General features: G+C 40.8%; 1 protein-coding gene across 1 annotated transcript in view; it reads right to left on the bottom strand.

Moving 5' to 3' along the window:
• Positions 1-26,205, bottom strand: part of THSD7B (thrombospondin type 1 domain containing 7B) — a 263,133-nt gene that overhangs the window by 192,718 nt on the left and 44,210 nt on the right. Inside the window, exons 2-3 of the mRNA XM_035556107.2 lie at positions 14,994-15,771; positions 6,402-6,653 (exon numbers count right to left, since the gene is read on the bottom strand). Coding sequence (XP_035412000.1) covers positions 6,402-6,653; positions 14,994-15,771 — 1,030 coding nt within the window. The remainder of the gene's footprint in view (positions 1-6,401; positions 6,654-14,993; positions 15,772-26,205) is intronic.

Raw genomic sequence — 26,205 nt, 5'->3', positions numbered from 1 at the left:
AAATATTTCCCGTCATGTCTGAAAACATGGAGCATTTTTCTAATGCAGCAGTTTTTACAGACATAATTCGTTTTAATTAACAGGTCACAGTATCAGTGGAGTAAGAGCCCAAAGTCTTTCTTCAGCTTCCTGAATGCAAATCTTAGCAAATATTGGTTTTGTAACCAATCTCTACGCTTGTGCTGCTTCATACCTTTGTTCCTCTATATTCCATAGTTTACTTTTTCTGTAGAAACTTACCTGTTTTAAAATACATAAAATAATTTCCTTCTCTTAGCCTCAAGACAAATACTCTCTCTTTCTAGGACAGACATACACTTGTTAAAACAATGCATGCTTGAGGGCCGACTGATCACTCTAAGTTCCAGCACAACGGGGTGTCCCTGCAGAAGGAGCCTTTCACCTTGTGTTCTGGGCATTCTCCATCACAAATATCTGTGCCCTGACTATAGCTATGGCAGGGACACATGCATCTCAAAATTGCATGAAAAATAACTGCATTAGTTTGCCTGAGCACACATCAATGTTCTCCTAACATCTTGCACTCCAAATATAGGCATAAGAAGGATTTCCAGCCACAGAGCACTTACGAATTTTGTAAAATACTAATGGAAAACGTTTGTGAATACTGCCAATTACTTTTAATTTACAGGTACTTTTCGGATGAGCTGTCATGCCCTCTTAAACAATATACAGAATCATGTGCAAATTTGGATACACTCACAGGGTTTACTACTAGCAGAGAAAACAATAAAGAATACACTTTTCATATGACAAGTATGAAATAATTGAAATCGCACAACATATAAAGTACAGCCATGAATTTTTCTTATAGTAGTTCCTCCTGTGGAATTCCTTATCACTTTTTTGGGGATGTAATGTTAAATACAACCTTCCTGTTATAATAAAGACAACGAAAACCGCTCTTCATCAAGCACTGGGTAAACAAAATTCCTCCCCCACAGCACTTCAGGACATCATGCTACTCAGGCCTGTATTTTCAAAGATAGAAGCCTAAATATAGAACACACTCATCTTTCCTCAGCCACGGAAATACTTGTTTTAGGGTGGTATTTCTTAAAACAATAACTGACTAAAGAAAAACTCATTATCAATAGCTGGCCTAGGGAGTCAGCTGTGAATTCTGGGTCCTAAAGACTCTTTTCCAAAGGTGTGAGCACCTGCTTCTCCAATTCAGCTTGAGCTGTGGGAGTTAACACCTAGGAAAATTAGGCCATCAATGATTAAAATTATGCAAAATAACTAAATCTGAGCTCAGAGATAATTAAACCTCATCAGCTCCTGAATAAAAAAAATCCCTTTAGGCATCCACACGGAGTAACTAGATGCCCTGCTCCACCGCAGAGCAGTGTTTAATGAACAGCCATCAGGTGCGACTGCCAGTGCCTCCTTGTCTGTGAGCAGCTTTAAAGCTTAAATCCTTACCAGCCCATCTTGCTTTCCCCCAGCTGGGCATGCCCTAAGTCGTCCGGAGTTCTCCAGCAACAAAACCTGACCCCAACATTAGCTGTTTAAAAGGTACACACAGCCATTAAAAGTCAACGGCACCAGAAGCATATCTGACCTGCTGTTAGCCCACCGAGTCCTTGCAGAAGGGAGCAGTCATCCCAGGCAGCCTCGCAGGGCTCTGTTGGGTTTTATGCAGCGTGGCTGACACCTGGTATCAATTTGCCCATCTATGAGCTATTCTAAAGACAATGAGCATGAATATTACTTAATTACTCAATAGCAATGAGCAAAAAACAGAGATTACTGGCTGGCAAATACCTGGGTGTTTTTTTTTACTTGTAATTTAGCAACCTTCAGCTAGTGCTTGCAGATTATTAGCAATATCCACAGATGCTTTACCACACACACATAATTTCTCCAAACTCCACGACCCAAGCCACCAATCCAACGCTGGGCATTACGTTGTTAGAGCAGATGTGCTATATCAGCACTAAGTTACTGCTGGGTCAATGCTACTCAGCCACCTCGCTTGCTGTCCCTAGAGGACCAAGAGCACAACGACGCTGGAAGTGAGAGAGCCATTTGAATCATCAAGGCTGGTCAGCTTCAGCGTACTCTTGTCACCCGTATAACAAAACCTGTGGGTGGTGATGATTTCAAATGTCAATAGATGGAACATCTCATTTTTCCTCCTACCAATATCTAGGTAGGTTGTTTGATGCAAACTACAGTCCTAGCTGTGACACCTGTTTATCTATAGATCTGTTACTAACAATAAAAAAAAAAAAAAAGCCTTTGTCTTTGTCTTCCCTATAGGCTTCTACCAGTTTTTTGACAATACTGTTTGAGTGACAAGAGATTTAGCTACTTCTAAAGATTGGCAGACCTTGTTCCCAATGGTTAGAGTGCTAGTTAAATAATGACCAACATGGGAACCTCCAGAATCTACATGCAGCTATATCAGTTTGCTAAGAAAACGGGCAAGAAAGAATGACTAGAAACAATAACTAGGTGCTTGGGGTATCTAGGATGAAACTTGGCTGATAAAGCTGAGCAACTTTTCATTTCAGTGCTCTGAATTTCACTGCTAACCAGAGTCAGTTGAGGAAGCCAAAGAGCAGGTCCTGTGGGTGTCTGCTACTATCAGAGCAAAGCGTGCCCTCACTGCAACGCCCAACAGCAGCCACAGGAGAAATGTCCAGCCTGGGGCTGACCAACCAAAGCTTCAGCAGGGCTGGTTCCTGATCTGAGGAGAGGGAATCCAGCTGCCCAGCCAAACTGAGGTCATCTCTGTGTGCCCAAAACCAGTGAAGTTTGAAGAGCCGAACAGCAATGCTGCCACCACTCTCAGTACAATACCAGCAGCCTACCGGCGTGGTTCAGCACGCTTCCTTTCAGGTCTTTCCAACTTCACACCAACGCTTTACCTTTAATTAGGGCACATGATAGGCCTCATCTACAAAGTGATACCATCACACCCATATCTCAGCTGTAACCTCAAGCCTTTTGTAAAAATCAGGTCTTAAAACTTTCCCATTTTCCAACATTTACTTTCTGAAAAGCTTTGAATTTCCAACAAAGCAAAGAGGTAGTTTTTTTTTTTTTCCTAAATCCCTGTCTCGTAACATAGCAACCACAACCAAAATGAAAGATTTAAAGACATAATCATAATTCTGGAAAATCTATCTATTCCCTATGAACATGAAAGCTACACATCAGGGATAAAAATGATATAAAACATTGTTTTAAAACTGATGACTCAGTGACAGCTATGCAACAAACAAGAGCTCAATATCTTCCCAATTTATAGTAACCTCTTGGTCCCTTCAGTCTATAGGACTTATGCTCTTAGTGCTTACCCAAGTTTTATATCAGTATATGCCCATTCACTTTAATTGAACTACCCCAAATTTATATCACAATAAAGAAGGTAGAATCACCTTCCTTGTGTTTAAGCTTCTTAAACCCTTAATCTAATCCCTTCAGAACAAATAACCAAAAGTAAAACAAAACACAAAGCTCTGGAGTCCTATGTGCACTTAAAATGTTTTATTTTCTTGCATTTAAACTATTGATTAAAGAATTTATTGTAAACTTCAGCCATAAAATTAAAAGGCCTTCCCATTAAAAACAAATTTACATCAATTGTCCCGTACGTGTGATAGGACCTTAACTTGCTGCCTTGCCATGGATGGCAATATAAATTCACCCACCTTTCTGTTCTGAAAAAAAAAAATAAATAAATAAACTAAGTACTGCCTCTTGAGCTGCTGCTTTTCCATGAGGGTGGATGAATGAGGTGGGGGACGTAGTCTGTGAAATGCATGTTTGTTCAGGCATGAGGTGATCCTTGTCCCTGCACTGAAACTGGCCTCTAGAGAAACACTTCTCTTTGCTCAGAGATTTGCTCTTTCTGGCCAACCTTCTCACCGATTTTCTTTGGCTTGCCTGGAGCATGATTTTGAAAATCTTTACCCAGAGAATAAAACTTAAAGAAGTGGCTACTGGTCTTAAAATCAACAACAGCAGAAAAACAACTTTCCAGGGACTGGGAAAGTAAATAAGACTCTCACCTTAAAGATTTTAAGACTAACCTGATTAGGCAAATGCAAGCCAGAAAGACAAACAGACAGGTTTGTATTGAGGCTTGACAAATGAAGGAGAGCGCTTTTCGTTCCTAATACTGACTCTCCTTAAATTCATCATCTTACGTGGAGTAAAAAGAAAAGAAAACGGTCTGATAACCCTCAGCAAAGCAATAAGTGATGCGGCATAAATTTAACGGCAAAAAGTACCATCTTGCTAGTTATTACACTGCAAAGATATGCAAAAATGTTCAAATAAGGAGATCTGGAGCTTCAAAGGCTTCTTATATTATTTCATAAGGATTAACATTACATCCTTCTATGGCTGGCAGCTACCGCTTTCCATTCTGAAGTACTTGCACTATCTTGATCACCAATTCCCAAACACCAAAACCAAATCATGAGGCTATAAACTGTAAAGTGGACAGACTACATCTTTTACCAGCTGCTGACACTTAAATAGCATGCTTTAAAATGTTTGTCGTCTCTTCATTGTTACACGCTTCCCAGAGCCTTACACCTGGTGTACCTGCAGCATGTACCGCAACGTTAAAGCTTTTCATTCCTGCTCGTTTCTGCAGTATTGAACAACCAAATCAAAGTCCACTAACCAGACAGCTATCTCAAATTCTCCTCAGCACACAGAATAAAGTGAAAGTAGCGTGCGTAGTGAAAGAAGGTCAGTCTATCACCTGCATTTTGAGATACTATATCTCTAGAAATAGCAATTAACTAAATACCAGAGATTTTTTTCTGTATTTTTTGGTTAAGTGGCTCTATTAAACTGAGTCTAAAGACTAAAGTTATTGTTCTAGGATAGGTCATTAGACAGTTTATCCTACTTCACTCAGGTACTTCACTGGAGACGTTGCCTGAAGGATGGAATAGGCATAGGAATGTCAGGATGGGGAGGGTAAACCATAGCATAGAAGCAATACCCTGAAAGAACAGGTTTCCTTCTATAGCAAGAGTGGCACCATGAGAAAGTTATCAGTGTTATGCAGATTCTTACCTTTTGGGCTCTCCTGGCTCTACATCAAGCCTTTGCAATCATTTGCACTTTCATGCAGTGCAATATCAAAGAGCAGATGAACTGAGAAACTAGGGACAGACATGTGTCTTCTCACTCCCTGATTAACTACCAGCTGGCATACCCCAATCAGGTGGCACTTGCACCTACACTCCTATACAAAATCAGTGAGACAATGTGTTAATCTATTGTCTTTGAAATTGATGTGCATCTGGGCAGGAGCAAAAATCACTCTGTGAGAGCCTTTTCGTGGGATGTAATCAAGCAAAAGAATTTTATATATATATATACACTTCCTCTCCTCTACTAGCAGGGTGCATAAAAACGATCAGCATTTGATTTTGAATGAACTCAGCAATATAGTGACACTTTTACAGGTTACGCCTTCCCAAGAAATGTATCTTGCAAAGGCTTTATCAAAGATTGTGGCAGTAGCTGGCAAAACACCTGAAATTCATGACTTGATCACTGAATAGGCCTCCTATTAAACACATTCATTCACAGGGGGAGATTTGTCTACAGGTATATAAAATCTTAACAATCTTGAAGCATTTTACAGTCAATCTCAGAACATGGGACGCAAAAAATTAAGCAATATTTTATTTTCTTTGCAAAGCAAACAAGCCCCCCTCTATGCTAGCCTGCCAGGCACTACTGCACAGATTTAAAGATCAGAAAGGTGAATTCTCCACCTTATGCCAAAACAAAGATTGCCATAAACCAAGCTAGTACGCAGGGATTGCTAAATATCCCAGTTTAAGAAGTATCCAGAGGGAAGCTGAGTAAAGACCAAGCTGTTACCTCTGATCAGTTCCCATTTTCCACAAGGAGGACTGTAATTTTTTATGGGGAGATTAAGGGGAATCATTAAACCTTATGTAAAAGTCATGATTGAAAAGCCAATAAAAACACAGTCGTGGAGACCTGCCCAGTCTGCGCAGTTGAGGAAGTTCTCTGAACCAGCAATCGGCATGAAAGCTCTTTCAGAGAACGAGAATATCTGGCTCTCAGTTTTTAAAATATGAAAACATAAGCTGTAGTCAGTGTAACTTACATTTACAACTATATGCAAGTGTAATTATTGTAATAGCAATGATGATAACAGCAACAATTACGAGAATGCTATTAGCAATAAATAATACCACGAATCATAGTTAACAGTGATCAAATCGATGACCTTTCAGACAGATAGGAGCCATGATGTGTGACCCTCTCCATACATACACACAGACACAGAGCAAGGAAGCTTTGCTTTGCACAATACCACCTCCAAACAGGAGGTTCTTCAGAAAACTTTGACAAAAGCACACAAATACCTGGGGCAGGGCTGCAGCAGCTCTCTCCCTCCTGCACTGCACACTTCCCTCTCTTCCAGCTCTGGGCAGAGCTTCCCAGCGCCCACTGCCACGCTCTGCACGCCACGGCGCCGGCTCCGAAAGCCTGGGGCGAGCTCTCCCCAGCTGCATGTCTGTGAGCAGGCACTCCACGCCGACCACTCGGACGTTTCACAGTCCTTAGCGATGACACAGGACTTGAAGGTCAAAGGAATGGCATCTTGCACGCACAGGCTGCGATAAGAACACAGTAAAACAGCTGAGGAGATCTTACTAATTTTTTGTTTCCCCAGCCCAAAGCCCAGATATTTTACCCTAAGGCATAAACCAAGAAATCCATGGTCATTTGGGGTGAATCAGAAGACTCACCTCAACACCAAATCAATGAGGGTAAGAGGAGCTGCAATGCACATCCTGCATTTCCAGAGAGTTCTGGCTGCTATCTCGCGTGCTGAGTGGTTTGCAAATACTACACTTAATTTATTTCAAGTTACAACAGATGTAAAATGCACCACATTTGCACCTGTGCAGTTATAATTTCACAGTTTAACCAGGACTGAAAATAAAAGCCAAGCCCAGGAGAAGTGTTGCCACTGGTGTTCGCTCTCCTCCCTCCGTGCACAGAACTAGCTGTCCAGCGTCTGTCCCCCTAGGTATCAGCACATCCTGCTGAGCAACTCTGCTCTTTTAAAAAATAATTACGCACATATTAATAAGAAATGTTTTTGTTCTGCAAAGCCGTTACCAAGCAAATGCTGCTAACTAAGGCCAGAGGGGTTTCCAACCTGACAAACCACAGGAGACCGTGGCATGCTGCAACCGTACATGTACTTTTTGGGCTCAATCACATTACCCCAGCCTTCGTTAGGACAAAATCCTCATTCATTTTGTAACACAGCAAAACACAGCACGTGGCTCAATGCAATGGAAAAATGAATTTTGAGAGCTGACAACTGTAGACGTGAGAGACAGTGCTCTCCTGCCCTGCTCACTGTGGAAGGGACCAAGCAGAGCACAGCTGCTCCTGCTACACCTCACTGCAGCTGGAGATCATCCACAAGGCCACCAGGAATCTCCCAAAAAGAGTGAGAAACCATGGTTGTCTCCCAGAAACCACAGATAAGTGATGTAACAGAGCTGGGAAGGGTATAACAAAAGAGGACGGAGTTACGTAGGAGCAGAAATGTCACTGGAAAGCCACAAATGATCAGACGGGGGAAAGGGGAGAGGAATCAAAGGGGAAAAAAACAAAAAGATGGAACCCAGAAAAAAAGTGTCACCAGGAAAAAAGAGCTAAGAATTTCTGATTTCTGCCTGGTGATACACCAATGATGCAAATCGCTCTCTGAAATTAAGACCGTACATGAACTCAGTGTGAACTCTCTTTAAATTCGCCTTCTCCAGCCTCCAGTTGCTCGCAGTCAGGCTTTTACCAGCTGTAAGGAGCAAATACACGCGCACTTAAAAGGTGTGAAATCTAGAGCTGGTGCCAAGGAACCAGTTATTACCTCACTTAATATTACTTATAACACAGTCTGACTAAGCTAACTTTCTCTACAGAAAATACACTGGGCAATCATTTCAGGATTGCACGGCAATCTCACGGGGGAGCAGAGAAGATAACGGGCATTCACTCGCTTCTCCTCCAATTTGGGAATCGGTCCATTTCTCACAGAGGTCAACAGGAATATTGCCACTACACCCTGAATCACAGGAATATTTGACTACACCCTGAATCACTAGCATAATACAGCATTTAGTGTCTTAAATTTACACTTCTTTTTCTTAAGTTTGAAGTATAACTCAATATTTTTCGTCTCAGCTTCATCACCTAGAATAATAGTCTCACAGGTGCAGGGAGGATGAATTTGCTAAGGTTTATTTTTAACAACTTCTTGAAGCAGAAACCTGTGATATGCCCCCAAATTATTCTTGTTTATATCCAAAAAAAATTTCTCATGCCTCTGTCACATGTTGAATGCAACTGATGGCATAGCTGCATCTGGTACAAAACATCAGTGCTATTGAACCAAGGACTGAAATGTGATAATCATCATATCTGAACATGAGCTAGGCCAGTGATTTTGAGTCTTGGTTGGAGCATTAGGCTGGTAGAGTCATGCAAATTGTAACCTTCTTTCCTTTTTAATACTATTATAACAGAGCTATCAGGTGAACCACCAATGCCACAGTGTTGATAAGAAAGGATTCCTGATTTTGAGTAGATAAAATACTAGCAAATAGAAATCATTGTCCTGAGTGACTACACTAGAGTTAACCTAAGAACATAGATAGCATGGAGGGCAAGCGATCTCACATTCAAAAGAATAATCAGAATTTGCCGTTCAGATACCAACAAGAAAACCCAAACCCATTTCTGGGGTTGCACCACTGCAAATGAGAAATTTAAGTCTGATCTGATCTGTGCTGAAATACCAAAGAACACAAAGCCTTTAAAAATCTGCTTTGGGGTCTTCTTTAAAATGAGTATTGCTGGTCCCAAACCTAGACAAGACAATACCTACAACACCTGTTCCAATGGATTCAAACATATGCCAACACCTGGGCTGCAGAAGACATCTCTGCCCAGCACACATCCTTGGTATGTGCAAGACTTGCAAGTATGCGAAGCCTGAATAGCTCATTCTTTCTGTGAAAATCCCTCCACCTCTCCTCCTATAAAAGGCTAAAGAGAACTTTGTTGACCTTCAGGTGAACAAGATGTGGAGCTGGCAATTTTCATCCTTCTGCTTGGGTAGATGTTTTTGAGGGAGAATTGCATGCAACAGCCAAACAGAAAGTGAATCTAATTAACTTGTACCACTCGTTCAGAGCCTCAAAGTCAAATTAACTGTGACACCGAGCAACACAAAAACACATGTAAAAACACAGCCCATCCTTTTGCATGAAATTCAGACACATTCTTTCATGTAACTGATGTATTCAGAACAATCTGATACAGATAAAACCCAGGTGTGCGAGACATTCGTTAATCTGAGCCTACAAACAAACCTCAGTTAGCAAACCAGCAGGGAAGGAAAGAAGTCCTGGGGATGGCAGGTACCTCATAAGCCCAGTTTTTTACACTAACTTTCCACTTTAATGTATTCAGGTTAGATCTTCCTTTTAGGAGTCAGTCTGGTGACTGCAATATTATAACGTACTTCCACAATTGATGTTTTCTGTGTTGCAGGGCTGGATTGATACTGTAAAACTCCAGGAATTGTTTTGCATTGTACGTTATGCTGCCTGCAGTTTAAGATGGATCAGTTGGTTAACAGACAACAGATGCATGAAGCTTAAATCACTCGAGTGGCAGAGAGCCTTCTTACTCTTCTGCGTACTGAGTGGGAAAAAAACACATGCTGGAAAAAAAAACACTAAACCAAAGGAAACCTACACATGCCTCTTGTTCATTCTTGCAGTCCTGGAGCTATGCACAGAAAAACAAGACAAGGAGGAAAAGCTGCCCCATGTACCACTCCTTGTACATAGTCATGCATCCCCTGTAGTGGTGTTGAGCCGCTGGCTGATGCCAAAGGGCGCATGGCTCTTCTCCTCCATCTCCATCTCATTCCTGGAGCAGTGCTTCGTTAGATCAGCCTGGGCACCAAGGGGAAATGATCCCTGGTTTTCTTTAATTTCCCCAAGCATATCAACGCATTCACAGCGAAAGGTGAATGCGTTAGAGAATGAGACAGGAACAGGTTGTTGTTGATCATATCCAGAATAAGTCCTGGTACAGGACTCATTAGGCTCTAACAATGACTGTAGTGGACATAGCCTTGCCATGTTCCTAACAGCATCCAAATACTATTTTTTCCTGACCAAAGGGAGACTCATGATCCAAAGGAACACAGACTGTAGACGTCTAAGTTCTGGTGTCTCCAGAGGTTTATGCATGAGATCCTATGCTGCGATTAAAAATAAATGCTGACATATTTGTGCCAACTAGGTAGGCATTTAGATCTTAGGGCCACAGAAGCAGTTGGCTTTCAGCACAGTTTTAAAAAGAAAGAAAAAGCCTACTTATTATTGGACAGTATTTCCAAAACGTTACTCTAATTGAAAGGAAAAAACGCGGTCACTGTTCGTTTGTTTAGTGTGCTTTTAATAAAAGCAAAGGAAATTAGCCTTTTTTTTAAGGACCTCCTTATCCAATAGCTCAGGGATTTGTTTTTCAAGCCTGAGCACTGAGGCGTGATTCCTACATCTGCTGGGAAAAAAACTGAACATGCACACACACACACACCCCTCCTCTCCCAGAACAGAATCACGGCCATTAAATGTAAGTGTATTACAGCACAGCATTTCCACCTCTGCACTGTAAAATTTTGTTCTCATCTAGACAACAGAATAGTGTCAACAGCAGAAATTGCAAATAATTTTTCCAAGAAATGTACGACAGCACAGTGGTTAAGTGCAATCCACTAGGAAATGGATAATGTAAATTCAAATTACAGAGGTAAACAAAAGAACTGAGTGCTGCTCTACCACATCCTCCATCTACCGATCCATTGACTGAATTTGACCTGAATTTTCACTTACAAAGGCAAAGTAAACTGAATCCCAAATCCAACTCTATTATATCACCATCACCTTGCACACGGAATGAAGAGTTTAAGAAATACGTACCTAAAAAAGACTCCTCATCCAAATAATAACCAAAAAAAAAGGCACTAAAGCTGTTTGCTCCTGATGCTAACTTCTCAGAATGCTTACTGGGAATACTGAGTGTGCTGAGTGAATGCACTCATCAAGTTAGAAAAATCATGACAAATTTATTTCGGATTTCAATGTTTAGCTATAGGCGCTTATTTCACTAAATTACAATTTAGTGTCTAAATTAAATAGGAAAAAAAAAGTTCCCTCATCTCACTACTCGGCAGGTTTTTACAACTGTGACATAACAGAAAACCAAACCCAGCAGAATTTCTAACTGTAAATTTGTTACAACGTTTTCAGAGATTTTCTTAAATGCATGGAAGTGTTTATGGTTGATTTTGTTACTGGATGGAAGATTTATAGAAAGTTAAAACTTTTTTGTTTATCTGAAAAAGAAATTTTTAAAATAGGCTTTTTAAAATAAATGAAGTCTTAAAAAGACTCTCTAATATCTCTAAGAGTATTTCATTTTGATCCTACTCCTTTTATGTTTTATGAATATAAAGTTTTCACACCAAAATTACTTCTGAACCTGTCTCAAGTTCTAGAGACATTCTGTTGGTCGACTGTCTTAATTTCTAGTGTTTTTCAAAAAGTAGAGGTCCATCTCTGCCCTTCCTCTCCCCTTCTCCCTTTTTCATTCATTTCAACAAATGCAGATCCTTCAATCTAAACAACATTGCATCAAAAACATTCCCCGCTTCTATGCGCCTGATACAGTCCATCCTATCTTCCAAGCACTTGTGCTCCTTTCAAAGCAACTCGACAACAACATTTGTCGAGTTACATTTACTTTACTTTACATTTACTTTTGCAACATTTACTTTAGAAATTCCTAGCATATTCTTTTGCACCTTCAAGGCTGATACAGACACTCAAAACTTCACAGGACCAATGATTTAAAAGAAAACAATGTTCTCCTTATAAAGCAAAGGATTCTTCAGCTCTCACCCAAGGGTTTGCCGTGAAACCAAAGGATCTTTTTTTCTGGATTCAACACCACAACTGGAGAATTGGTGGAAAATGGAAAACAAAGGTCAGGCGCATTTCCTGCTGCTGCTCCTTGTCTCACAAGAGAAAGGACAACTTTTGCTATTGTCATGAATCACAAACTTGTTAATGAAGAGGCGAAGATTAATTTCTTACTGGTAACTTTGCATCTCTGAGAAGTGGATACGTTCAGTCATTTAGTCCTTAAAAAACAGCCTGCACCCATCCCACCAAAATCCATTTTTTTGCAAAAGCCTGTTCTTTCACACCAAGCACTGTACCAGCGTAACCCCCCATTAGCATGCATAATGATTGCTGCTTGCTGGCATAATTGGCTGACAAACAGTCCTGAGATTAGAAACAGGTAAATTTATCGACTTTGATAATAGATTAGGCAACAGACACCACTAGTGGACACCACAGAGCTGCTGCATTATAAATTTGGAAATGAGCAGAATATGCGTTTGCTATCCTCATGTGGCTTTTGACAGGTAATGGTGTTAAACTGACCACTCACATCACCTGCTGTTTTTCTTTGGGTTAGTGGCAGAAGGAAGAGTGGTGGTGATAAAATCCCAACACACCCCAGTAATCGTGCAGCTCAGAGAACTCGGTGAAACATCTCTAGGATCCCTAGGCCACATCCAGGGATATTTCTCTCTCTTCCCCTAGTTTCCTAGAAATTTAATTTGTATCTCTCATCGGTACTTACTCAACAGCGTTATTCTAAATAGGAAATCTCAGCCAGGAAAATGAAAAAGCACAAATAAAGCACTTCTTCCCAGTTTTACAGCAGACATTTGGCTGTCTGCCAAGCCCTGCTTCAGGGTTATGCAAATGCATTTACTCTTCTTTATCAGTAGCCAAAATATCATCACTCTTGTAAAGTGACATCTGCAAGATCTGATTCATTCTTCAGGTGAATGGCAGCAAATATGCTGCACAATGGAACAAGGAAGGCATTAACATGGGGTGTTTTTAGGGAATTGTTGTCAGGGGTGTTTATCAGTGACACTAGAGCCCTGAAATTAAACACAGGTTGGATTTTATGATGGATTTTAGGTTTGGGTTTTAGGTTTCCAAGTTCAAGCTACGTGGCTACAAGTAATAACAAGGGGTTTTGTTTGTTTGTGTGTGTGTGGTTTGGTTTTAAAAAAGATCTTTTATTCCCTATGGAATCTATGGATTTTCCTCTTGTATATTGGCTTACTAAGAAAAAAGGATGGGTTAGCCTCAGCTGAGACACAGCCCCAACAAAAAAGGTCTGACAGGACTGTAAAAAGTCTGCTAATGGAGCTGTATGCTCCCAAATAGGGGACTGGATCAGCTAAAAAGAAAGGAAGGAAAAGGAAGGAAAAAAGGATGAGGGAAGAAGACATCTTGATCACCGGTAGAGACACTGAAATTTAACCTTCTGGGACCTTCTGCTCTGTCATCCAAAAGTTTAATGTATTACTCACACAGCAGTGAAATGAAGAGCAAAGTATGAAAACAGCGTCTTCCGTTCCCCATTCCTACAGCAAATGTACCACTGAGAGTGTGAGGGCTGAGACGGTGAAAGTTTAACAAGTCAGTATTCCCTATCCAGAGCCACTGATAAGGAACAAGATACAAGGCAGAAAAGCAGCTAACACATGTTAACGTACATAAACGTGCTGCGGATTTCACAGTACCATAAATCACAAGTAACTCCAGGAAAGTCAAGCAGCTACATGAGCATAAAATCTGTATGTTTAGAATCAGCATATATTAGAGACGAGTAATAAAGTCAAGATGTTAGAAACTGCTGCAACAGTTCACAAATCTTGACTTTTTTCCAAGCAATAAAAAATATGTACTTTGCTACACATGTAATAGGAGGAGGTAGCAAAAAGGCTAGAATGTATATTTGCACTTCAGTATGTGTGCAAAAACGTATCTGACATAAACAGGGGCAGCAACTTGGACAAAAAATAAGCCCTTCTCTCTCCAATTTGAATTTGTGCAGGCACCAGGCGCTATAGATTACCGAGAAAGATCGATTTCTGCAAAATTCAGGAGCAGGATTTTCCAAGAACTTCTAAGAAGTTCTTCAAAAATCTTACTTCTGACTTTCTCAGAACTCAATCAATTCCACAGTAATCTATAGCTCCTGGCATCTGCCCAAATTCAATCTGAAGTCAAATGGCAGAGCTCAGATAAATTTAAATGCAAGAAATAGAGAGAATAAATCTTTCCATTATTTGCTGTACATTATTGTAACCTTCACATATGAATTACAGTAAAGCAACCTGTATAGACTAAGGAAAACTGTTAGCTAAAACACATGAGGATAGAAATCAACAACCACCACCAAAGAAAGAAATGCAAGTCACGAATCTTGTATCAGTCTCACAAACATGAAGGCTCCTCAAAAGCAGGAGACAATCATGGCTTTGCTCACTGATCTATCTGTCCAAGAAATATCTTCTAGTAAATTTGCAAGTCCTTTTCAGGTTTACACTTCTCAATTTATTCAGTGTTGATTTGTAAGAACGAAGGAGTTTAAGCTGATGTTATTTTAGCCTCTTCAGCCAAATATATGCAGTAGGTGATTGAAAATGAAACCTTTCTGTGTTCAGCACCTCCCTCTCCTACAGCTATAGTGGGAAGTGATATGTATATAACTCCATTTCCTTGAGGTTTCCTCAAAACAAAACAACAAAAAACAGAAGAGAAATATTAAAAACATAAAATGAATTAAACAGTCACGAATCATAGAAGCATGCAAAATATTCCGGGGATGCTAGCTTCACAAGAAGGGAATTAAATCAAAAAGCAGACTGCAAAGAAAACACATAAAAATTTGCATTTAAAACTCGGAAAGGCAAGTACACTCGCGGTGTGGCCGTGAAAAGCAGCAGCATATAAAAGAAAGGACATCAAAGATGAGGCCCTTACCTCAGCACGACATTTTTGCCATCGCTCCTCACACACCTGACCGGCCTGCTCTGATAACCGACCTGCACCTCCCGGGCATGATGGTGGGCTTTATGGCCTTCGAGCCAGGACACGCTCGGGTCTCCAGAGTCCGCACGAAAATCCAGCACGGCTCTCCCAGCCATGCTCACGTCCTCATGATGGGGCAGCCTGCACTCGCCCCAGGGCCCCACCTTGAGGCTGTAGGTGTGCTCCTCCTCCCCAAGGGGACAGGCGGCCATCTCGCAGAGCCTTGACTCTGTCAGGTTGGGGCACGGGGCACCCCCGTACAGCGGGGGAGCGACAACAGCACGTGTCCGGTGCCTCATGGTCCTGGTGCAGCCCCCACCGCACTGGGACCAGGCGGAGAAGTCAGAGACGACGCAGTCCCGCGGGCACGGCACCAGGCAGGCCTGCTCGAGGGGTGGCCGGGGTGCGAGATGCTCGCAGATATCGCTGGCGACGGTGCTCCTGTTCAGCTTCTGGAGGCAGCGGGCGCTGCGGCGCTGCAGGCCGTGCTGTGCTGTGACGCAGGCCCCGGCCTCACCACCGGGCACGCAGGTGCCCCATCCCGAAACCTCCCACTCAAACAGCTCCAGGTGCCAGTCGCAGACCTTAAAGCACCGCCGCTGGCTTTCGGGCTTCTCCTTCTGGTCGCAGTTCGCGTGGTGGGACGTCCAGCCCTCAGTGTGGGTGCACCAGACAGCCCGGCTGCGAGTGCCCCCCGAACCACAGTCACCCACGCATCGGCCCCAGTGACCTGCAAAAGAAGACGGTTGAGCCATGCCAGGCCAGAAATCTCACCCAACAACAGCAAAACCATGCTCTGGAATCCATTACAAAGTGAGTAACTATCAGCTAGTCCCTAAAATTGGCTAAATGTCTGCAAAGGCCCACAAGCCACATCTCCTCCCCATGTACTCACATCACAGGATGCCAACTGCTCCCCAACACTTGGAAAAAAGTTTTGCCTTCCAATGCCCCACAACATCTCAAATTAAAGACAGGCCAGGCACATTTCTGCAGCAGTAAAATGCCCCCCAAAGCCTGAGGAAATATGAATATTTAATTCTGCTTGTACAAATGAGTATAAAAAGGATCATAAAGGAACAATAATCTAATAGGAAAAGAAAGTCAAGTTAGATAAGAGGAAAACATTCTTAATAGAGCAATTAGTCAATGGAATAAACTGCTCTGGGAAGGAGCTGAATCATCATCTGCGGTGATAAAACGGTGAGGATAAATACTATGGAAATAAAAGCACACGCTTAATAGGAGTTCAAAATGGAGGAACTGACTTTACATTACAGTGTAAATACTACAGAACAGGTCCCACAGGGCGCTGCTTTGCGAGCACAGCCCCATATAGCAGAAAAGGCTCGTCATGTGCTTCAACTTCTAAATTACCCTGGGAAGTACCTCGAGCAAGTCGTCCCTGTTTGCAGTACACAGTACTATAGAGGAGGGCATAGCTAGTCATTCAGCAAGAGAAACAAAATCAAAATTAAACCCACGAATCTCATTTTCAGTTCTGGAGCACACGAACATACTTATGTAACTGTATGAATGTTATTTAAGGATTTGCAAGTGGACTTAAATCAGACAAGGCTAAATAGAAAGATTTTTGTCTAAAAATATTATTCCACAAAAATCCACCTAGAACACAAAATAATCTAAGGGCTATAAAGTACAGAATTGCTTTCAAAATGAGAAGAAAAAGTAGTGGAAAGCACTCAGGCTGAATCTTAACATATTAAAGGGATTTTGATGATCGTGTCTCAAGAGGGTTTCATCTCATTCATAAGTTTAAAAACTTTCCAGTACCCCGTAATGGAACCATTTCTCTGGGTAAGAATGTTGCATATGTAATCCACACTTGAATGTGCACTGCAACGAACAACAACTTCTGTATTATTTTTTTTTTCATGGCAGAAAATGAACTTACAATAAATAGATCAATTTATATTAAGAAATGTTACTCCAGACAAGTTTTTTTAATTGATTTTTAAAACTACCAGAATCAGTTACATGCTTACACTAAGAAAACAAACACATAAAAACAAAACAGCCCCCATAATGGCTGCAATTATAACACCATGTATTTCATCTAGCTGATAATGCTTTTGTAGGTAAACCTGTTGTTTTTTTCTTTATGGACAGAGAGGATTGAATCTTCCAGAACCAGGGCCTTGATATTATGATAATTAATAAATAAATGAATGTCCTTTTATTTTCCATAGTTAGTAAAAGAGGGAAAGTAAATACTTTGGGTATAACCAAGACTCTCCTACAACACATCCTGCATGGGGACTTTACTCTCCTACAACACATCCTGCATGGGGACTTCGGAGCAATGCAGAAACATCAATACAAATCTTGAAGAACCTCACTGAGCTATCACTGTTGACTCTCCTCTGGCATCACCAGTCCTGACTGTACAGATTTTTAGTGACTAGAGGTTACTACAAATCTCCCCAGAGCTGCCTCAGGAGCTTTGGAGGCACGTGTGGAGCACAGTCTGGCCAGTCAGGTGGATGGTGATGCCACCTTTTGGTGCACCATTTGTTGCCAGCGCCCTGCAGCCCAACAGCTGTGATTACAAAGCAGAGACCCAGGAGATGTCCCTTTGGTGGCTGCTTTTCCTCCCTCATCCTCCAGGTTATGACTGCCACTCTATCCTGAGTCTGAGACCTCCTCTTGTGGTCAAAAGGCAGCAAGCAAGATGGATTTTCAGAGTCATCGGGGTTTAGACATCTCCAGCTTTTGATAAATCCAGTCTTCAGGCTATGTGAAAAGCCCTTGTCCCTTTTGTGTCTGTATTGCACACCAAAAGATATCAGTGCTAGGTAAGGACTCAGCAGTGACACATCTTGAATGGGAAAACACAGCAGCAAATTAAACTGTACACCACAAACTGTACTGTACTAATTATAGTTAGTTACCATTGACTTTCACTATAATTAAATGGGCTTAAAAACTGAAGATTAAAAAAAAAATTTATGCTTTTGAAGTTCAGATACATGAAGAAGTCTACTGACAATTTGAATGTCTGTTCTTGATATGTCATTTTGACTTAAAAGACTATTCCAATAAAATGCCAAGATTCAAAAACAGTCATCAGATTATGTATATGCTGTCATCTTACTAAAAACAGGAGTTAAAAATCAAAACTCAAGTACTAGGTGGCTTTACTGTATCATGAGTTTATCTCAACATTTCTCTGAAGCAGCTTTACAAAGACAATGTTTTATTTTTTGATATCTGGAAGTTTCAGTGCAGGAAATGTCTATTTTTTCACAAGTTTGTTTTTAAAGCAAAAATTCATGAGCTATATTGTTTCACTTCAGCTTAGTGCATAACAACATTTTGCTCACAAATCGTTTGGAACACACTACGCCAATTTTGGATTTACTACTTATTTCTTAGGACAGGAGAATTTAAAATCTGTATTCCTCTACATCAAAATACCACTAAAAAACTCCATATAGTAATAAAAAGCAGTTGAAGAAGGCTGGTCAAATTACACTCAACCAAACCTACCACTACTCTTTCACCATTGCACAAAACTCACCTCTTTGGTACTGCTACTTTCCTGGATATTGCTCAAGAACTGTTCTGTGTAATAGCTACAGGTCTACCAGTCCCAACATTAACAGGATAGATAGATATGCAGCAGAAGCCTTAGGAAGAAGTGACCTTTACTTAATGTCAGATGTGAATTTAGAAAGAAAAATTACAAATAAAAGAAAGGACTCATAAGCAATTACATTATCATTAGACACATCACAATTTGCAATTATTCTCTGGCAAACATGCTAAAAATATAGCCTATTAGACCACTCTTGGCATACCAAAAATAAGCACGAAAAAATAAGGGTGAAAAATCAGATGCAAATCCCATTACTGCAGACGTTTCTTCACTTCCGACGATCTCTTCAGGACACAGCAGTAAACTTATCCTCAATGTTTCATTGCTTAGTTAAATATCCTGTTCAGTAGCTTAACTGAGGATATAAATACCTCCCAGTCAATAGTCTGCTTTGTAATTAGTATTTAAGTTTTTTTTTTAGAGGAGCCACGTTAAATTTACACCTTCCTTGAAATAAATCTGAGTCAATTAGAAGGAACATCTCAGCAGAACATGAATAACAGTATTAACAATATTTTATTAAAAACTCACTGGAACTTATGCATCAAAGGCTAGAAATTTAAAAAGATGCATTACAATTCCCAGCCTTGAATGGGAGGCCACTGGTAATTAAAGCAGAAGACTAAATAAAATGAAATCTATTTCACGGTGAACAGCCTATGGAAAGTACAAAAAGATGAAGACAAAACATAGACATTGTCCATCTCCTAACGACTGTAACCTAATCAAATAGTGGACAGAACCACAGTCTCACACCACCACCAAAAAGTAACATTTTTTGCCCATCTAAGAGCAAAGGCCTCCAAATTCAAGAAGGCAAATGTTCAAGAAAAGATGAAAACTGCAACAAAAATGTCCAAGACAAAACGAGTCTTGATGCTCCTCCAGAAACAGACCGTTGAAACCCAAGTGCAGTAAGAAAAAAAGTGTATGGCCACGTATATGGCTGATGATTATGTTCTGTAAGCAACATCTCAGGAAGTCTGGGAAGAAAACTGAAGAGAAGGTCTATCAAATCACTATTTCCAAAAATAAAAAAAAAAAGGCAACAAGAAAAAAAAAGACATCCCACCACCTCATACAAGACATCTGTAACACTATGGGATGATAATGATATGATGACAATTAATAAATTCAGTCAATCTTATGAAGAAAAAACACCACCTTGTTCTGTTGGCCACCTTTTATCCAACAGAAAGATAACCATATAATTAGCCCAAAGAGCTTCTCTAATGCGGATAGAAGCAAGCAATATAGCACTGCAATTGTATTTTATTTCATGTAGTGGGCCCTGATTTGCTTTTCCTGCCTGCAACACCTACCTACAATTATGCAATAATTATGTCTGAAAGGATACAGTAGCATCTGCTCTTTGACACACGGGTCACAAAAGCATAAGGCAAGCAGGCTATTCAGACAATAATTACATATTACAGACAAAATGAAACACAACTAAGTATCAAATCTCAAATAGATATCCCAATAAGAGTTGCTTAATAAGTATGTTATTGCTTAATAAGGACTGGTACAATAATTATGCTGTGTTTAATGTGACATTTAGCTTAATTGCAACCATTTCACCATCTGAGAATTCATTGAATAAGCATCTTCCACAATTATTCTGTCCCTGTAGCTATGTACTAATTTGCAAACTTAGGACAAGATTAGCAATCAGTTAAGTAGAGTACTGTGTTAGCAATTTCTTTCTAACAGGCAACAGATATTTTCCAAGTCCCATCTGATACACAGAACATTGAAAGAACTCAAAAAAAAAAAAAAAAAAAGACTATCTGTGGTATAGTCCTCCACAAGAATTTCCTACATTAAAAAAAAAAAAAACCTTTGTCTTCTAGTTTAAGTATAAAATTTAAGAGCAGTTGTTGTAGACCCTGCCAGTTTATATTTAAACAGAACATACTAATTCTTAGTGTAGATAAAGATCCCTGAGTATCAGAACAGAGAGGTGTGATGTCCTTAAAGCCTAGCTGAGGAATAACGCCACCAGATGTGATTGTAACCCCCCTTTCAAGAAAAATGGGTAATTTTTAATGTGACTTGGATGTATATTTATTTATCATGAACCAAACTGTTAAAAATCATACGAACTACCACATTTTCTCACCACTGAATTCATTTTAGGCATGATGCAAAGGCATTTGACAAAATACCACAAAATATTTTTTTTAATTATTTCAACAAAGATCTTACTATGCTGATGAAAGTCACATCACTTGTATTTGTACTCTCTCCATGTCAGTGTATTCAGTCCACTTTCATCTTTTCTTGTAGAACGATGAGACTTAAATATTTGTGGCACAGACCAGCTCTGTACAGAGCCTGACACCAGACTTGATATGTTTAACTACTTTATACTACAAAATAATATTAAGTAAAGCTATTGTTTGTGTAACTGCCTACTCCCCTGCTTTATGGAAGAGCCCTCCTGTATGCCTGCCCTGCATTGAATGCCACATTTCAACCAAAATACAGCTTTTCTTCCTCACCTGTACTTAACTATCTCAGTAGTTTTGCTATATATTATTAATAGCAATTCAGTAAAATGCCTTCTCTAACAATTCATATGAAAGATGCTATACAAAACAAGTCTATTGTAATATTTGCAATGTATCACACATGGCAGAGAAAATTCCTCTGATTCCTGTGATTAATTTTAAATATCTGCAGCACTTTTTTAAACTTTCATGACCTACACAAATGAGTACCTCAGCTGCTCAGTTATTCATCTTACTTACATCTGAATAAAAGTGAAGCTTAGTGACTTATAGCCAGGCAGCATTTTGTTCCAATTTTACATTTCAGGTTTTTGTCTTATTATCCACATGCGGTAACACTCAAGACACACTCCAGCAAGTAAGACATTGTACAGCAGAATGTAATGAACACTGTTGTTTATGAAAATTCAGTGATTTACTAACCCCTTGGCACTTGAAGGCAGGACTTCTCAATATTAAGCACTAATGTAAACTGTGTTAGCTGAGATACTCAATCATGTGCCCACACCCTGGAGATAGCCCAAGGAAAAATATTCTTTTCTTTCAACTCTCAGCTTTTAAAGGAAAAAAAAAAAAAAAAAAAGCAGCCCACACATTGCAATACATTTCTGGAACACCCGTTCGACATATTTTGAGGGTTATGTGAAAACAGATATCTTGTCTTGGTAGCAACTGACATTAGGAGATGAGGTCATAATGTATATAAATGTAAGTATACTATAAAAATGAAAAGTATAAATAGATGTTACTAGCAAATTACAACTACGTGTATTATACTGTGCATACAATTAAAAACATCTCAGTTCTGGATTAGAGAGTTGCAATAAAACTTTAACATTTTTAAAATTCTAAAGCATGAAAACCAATTCTTTTTAAACAAAATAATCTTCATAAGGTGTTTCTAAACGTAACATTAACAGAAAGTGCAACTGAAAAATGTTTCTTCAGCTGCTCCACCTTGACTTTGAGGCTTACATTTCCCAAGGGGAACTGGGTCCTCCCTCTGAAAATGACCAAGAATCAATACAGCAGCGGTAATGCAGCATCTCCCAGCCCACAGCCTGCACTACAAAGCTGCCTGGAGGCAATGCCTGCAAACAAACCCCTCCAGGGCTTCTCCCTAGCTGGTCTGTCAAGGCAAGGAAGGGCGAGCAGGCTCCTGCAGGACAGCCCGGCAGGTCTGCCTAGCACTTGCAAGCACCAGTGCAGCTGCACAGGTTCAGGACAACCTGCACTGGTCACCGGCACCTCCTCCATGACTATATCTAAAACTTCTCTCCAGTCCATAGAAAGCACAGTCTAAGAGGTCTATATGAGGTCTTCCCCTCACTGCCCTCCTCCCAAACGGTCACTCCAAGTGGTTCTTCTGGCACGCAAAGCCCAGGTTTCATTCCAGATCCACCCTCTTACCAATAGCCCAGCGATGGGTAGGGCTGCTACAGAGGCAGCACACGGCTCTAGAAGAGGCCAGCCCATCCACATCTCCACAATAAACTTTGCCAAACAATTTAAAGATCAGCATCAGCGGGTTTCTACTGGAATCAAATCAGGAAATTTGCTGTCAATGTCTTATTGCTCTGAGACAGAGCCTCGGTGGAAAACAGCTGAGGAAGAAACACTGGCAGTGGTTCAACATCTGCATGCTATTCAAGCTCTGATACAAAGAGAATTCTTGTATTAGTTCTGCAATAATTCATTACTTGGCAAACACCAAAAATAATTCCATCCCTTTTTCTGAATTTTGACATCTGCATTTTCTAATTTTCTTATTCTTTCATGAAGCTTAAAGTATACCTGTTTTTTGAAATAATAACAAAGTTCTGATATTCAAAATGTTAAGAAAAAAAAAAATTTCCACACAATTGTCTCATAGAAAGGAATTGTGAGAACACCGAACACACCAATCTGCATACCTGGAAAACCTTTCTGATGCTCTGCTGAAGTACCAGAATTTACTTCACATGTACATAAACACGGGAAATTGTGTATCTGTCTCCAGACATCGTTTTTAAAGGAGAAATGTATTTTTTCTCCTTGGCTTTGTGCCCTTCTCAACTTACATATTTTATGACCCACTACAGCACAGAATTCATCATATTTTTTCAGATACTATATCGTATTTTTTCAATCACTAAGCCATGATAAAGGAACCAAAATGCAGCACTGGTCCCTGAGGTGCCGCACTGGGTCAACCCATGCACGGAAGGCCGCAAGTATGAGCACGTCTGCCACCCAAAGAGGAAAATTCCTCATTTCCCCATTCCACAGCTGCAAAGCAGGTTAAATTCTGCTTGTTAATTCTGTTGGGGGATTGGGTTTTTTCTCCCTTGTAACAAAAAGTTCAACTGATGTTTTGTGGTAGTGTGAAACTCAGCTAATACATCAGGATGAAAACATACTTCAGCTGCATATTGAAAATCAGCAACAACAATGAAAATACAATATGTAGTTATGCAGAAATACCTTCTCAACTGTATGGACCAGACAATCATTACTCTGAACAAGCTGGCATTACAGAAGAGCTATACAATGGGCAGGATTTCCCATGCTGCTCAAACTACTACTAATTAGTATTTCTGCAAAGATGGAGAACACTAATGGTAGCAATCCCAGGTGGTATAATTAAATCACAGAACAGCTGAGGTTGGAAGGGACCTCAGGAGACGATCTGGTCCAACCTCCCTGCTCAAGTAGGGCCCTATACAGCACATTACCTAGAGTTGTGTCCAGACAGCTTTTGAGTATCTCCATGGAAGGAGACCTCTCTGGGCAACCTGTGCCACTGCTCACTCACCCTCATGCAAAGAAGCTTTTCCTCACGTTCAGACAGAACTTCTTGTGTTGCAGTTTGTGCCCATTGCCTCTTGTCCTGTCGCTGGGCACCACTGAGAAGAGTCTGGGCCCATCCTCTTGACACCCTCCCTTCAGATACTTATACACATTGATCAGATCCCCCCTGAGCCTTCTCTTATCCAGGCTGAACAGGCCCAGCTCCCTCAGCCTTTCCTCATGAGAGATACTCCAGTCCCTTCATCACCCTAGCAGCTCCTTCCTCCAGTAGCTCCATGTCCCTCTGGTACCGGGGAGCCCAGAGCTGGACACAGCACTGCAGGTGAGGCCTCACCAGGGCTGAGGAGAGGGGCAGGATCACCTCCCTCAACCTGCTGGCAAAGCTCTTCCGAATGCACCTCAGGATGCCACTGGCCTTCTTGGCCACAAGGGCCCATCACTGGCTCATGGTCAACTTGTCCCCCAGGTCCTTCTCTGCAGAGCTCCTTTCCAGCAGGTCAGTGCCCAGCCTGTGCTGGTGGATGGGTTTATTCCTCCCCAGGTGCAGGACCCTGCACTTGCCTTTGTTGAATGTCAAGAGGTTCCTCTCTGCCCATCTCTCCAGCCTGTCGAGGTCCCTCTGAATGGCAGCACGGCACTCTGGGCTACCAGCTACCCCTCCCAGCTCTGTGTCATCAGCAGACTTGCTGAGGAGGTACTCTATCCGTTATCCAAGTCATTGATGAATAAGCTGAACAATTCTGCATCCAGTATTGACCCCTGGGGGACACCGCTAGCTACAGGCCTCCAACTAGACTCTGTGCCACTGGGAACTGCCATTCAGCCAGTTCTCAATCCATCTCACCATCACCTCATCCAGCCTGCACTTCCTGAGCTTGCCTATGAGGATGTTATGGGAGACAGTGTCAAAAGCCTTGCTGAAGTCCCGGGAGACAACATCCACTGCTCTCCCCTAGTCTATCCAGCCAGTTGTCCCATCACAGAAAATAATCAGGTTGGTTAAGCATGGTTAATACATGGGAAACGTGCTATTTTTAAATGTGCACAATTTTATAAAGACTGGACAGAGGTCATTACAGAACTATAAACCTTCCTTTCTAGTGGTCATTTTCCCTCTTTTTTTTTTTTTTTAATTTACAGTCCACATTTAACTATCCACTTTTAATTAACTATTATTAAATTTCCATTACCCTTGACACCCTTCTTAAAGGCACCACATTCTAGGAAAAAAAATACTACAGGAAAGTGCAATACTTAGAAAAAGCCGTGCAGGAATAAACAATTTAAACAGCTACACCAAAGTTTCAGAATGATAAGCATTCTCCAGCAGTAAATCAATCTGCCCATCCAGTAGCTCTTCTAAGCACAGGCTGCTGTCAGGAAGAAGGGCTGAGCTTTGAGCAGCATCCAATCAATCTAAGAGGGCCAAAGTGCTTAAGTTTCCAGACACCATAAAACCAGGATGAAGAGCTTTAAGATTCAAGTGATTCAAGTGATTTTTACTTCAGGGAAGAGTGACAGACATATAGCAATAAATAAATAAATAAATAACAAAAAAAACCCACATCCCTAATAACGAAAAACAGGGAGAGGAGAGGAGAGGAGAGGAGAGGAGAGGAGAGGAGAGGAGAGGAGAGGATAAGAAATACACTACTTTTCAAACTGAAGTAATTTCCTATCACATCATAAATTCAGCTTCTTGATTGCAAGGTCCAGGAGAACAGAATAACTAAAACACTCAAGTTTGCACTCAGGGAACATGATCACTTCGCCTTGTTCTGATTCACAGGTGTTAAGACTAGAAAAATCTTGGGACTCTTATGACAAGAATTACAAACTCTAAGCAAGCACAGCATATCTAGGTAGGTATGTCAAGAAAGAAATATGTCCCTCACATTTGGAGGCTGACTTTCCCAGGTATTGTTCCAAATGACTACACATGCAGGCGAGTGACAGCAAAACACTGCCAGATTAAGATCACTGCGTCAGGCCAGACTGAGATCTAGTTGTTTTTTTGTTGTTGTTTGATTTAAACTAGCATTTTATACCTGCTCAGTTCCTGGAGAGCAGGACATGGCACACAGCTACATCCAATCCAGAGAAACAGACCCTCTGCTGCAATGCTTCTCTGCAAACACACCTCCCATACAAGAACAGCAAAAGCTACAGTAATACAGGGTAATAAAACATTACAACATAAGGAGCAATTTTTTATTTGCTTGTTTGTTTGTTTTAATTTTGT

The sequence above is a fragment of the Cygnus atratus genome, chromosome 6, assembly GCF_013377495.2.
Source record: "Cygnus atratus isolate AKBS03 ecotype Queensland, Australia chromosome 6, CAtr_DNAZoo_HiC_assembly, whole genome shotgun sequence".
Taxonomy (NCBI): Eukaryota; Metazoa; Chordata; class Aves; order Anseriformes; family Anatidae; genus Cygnus; species Cygnus atratus.
Note: the sequence above shows the minus strand (reverse complement) of the source record. Positions and strands in the feature narration are given on the sequence as shown.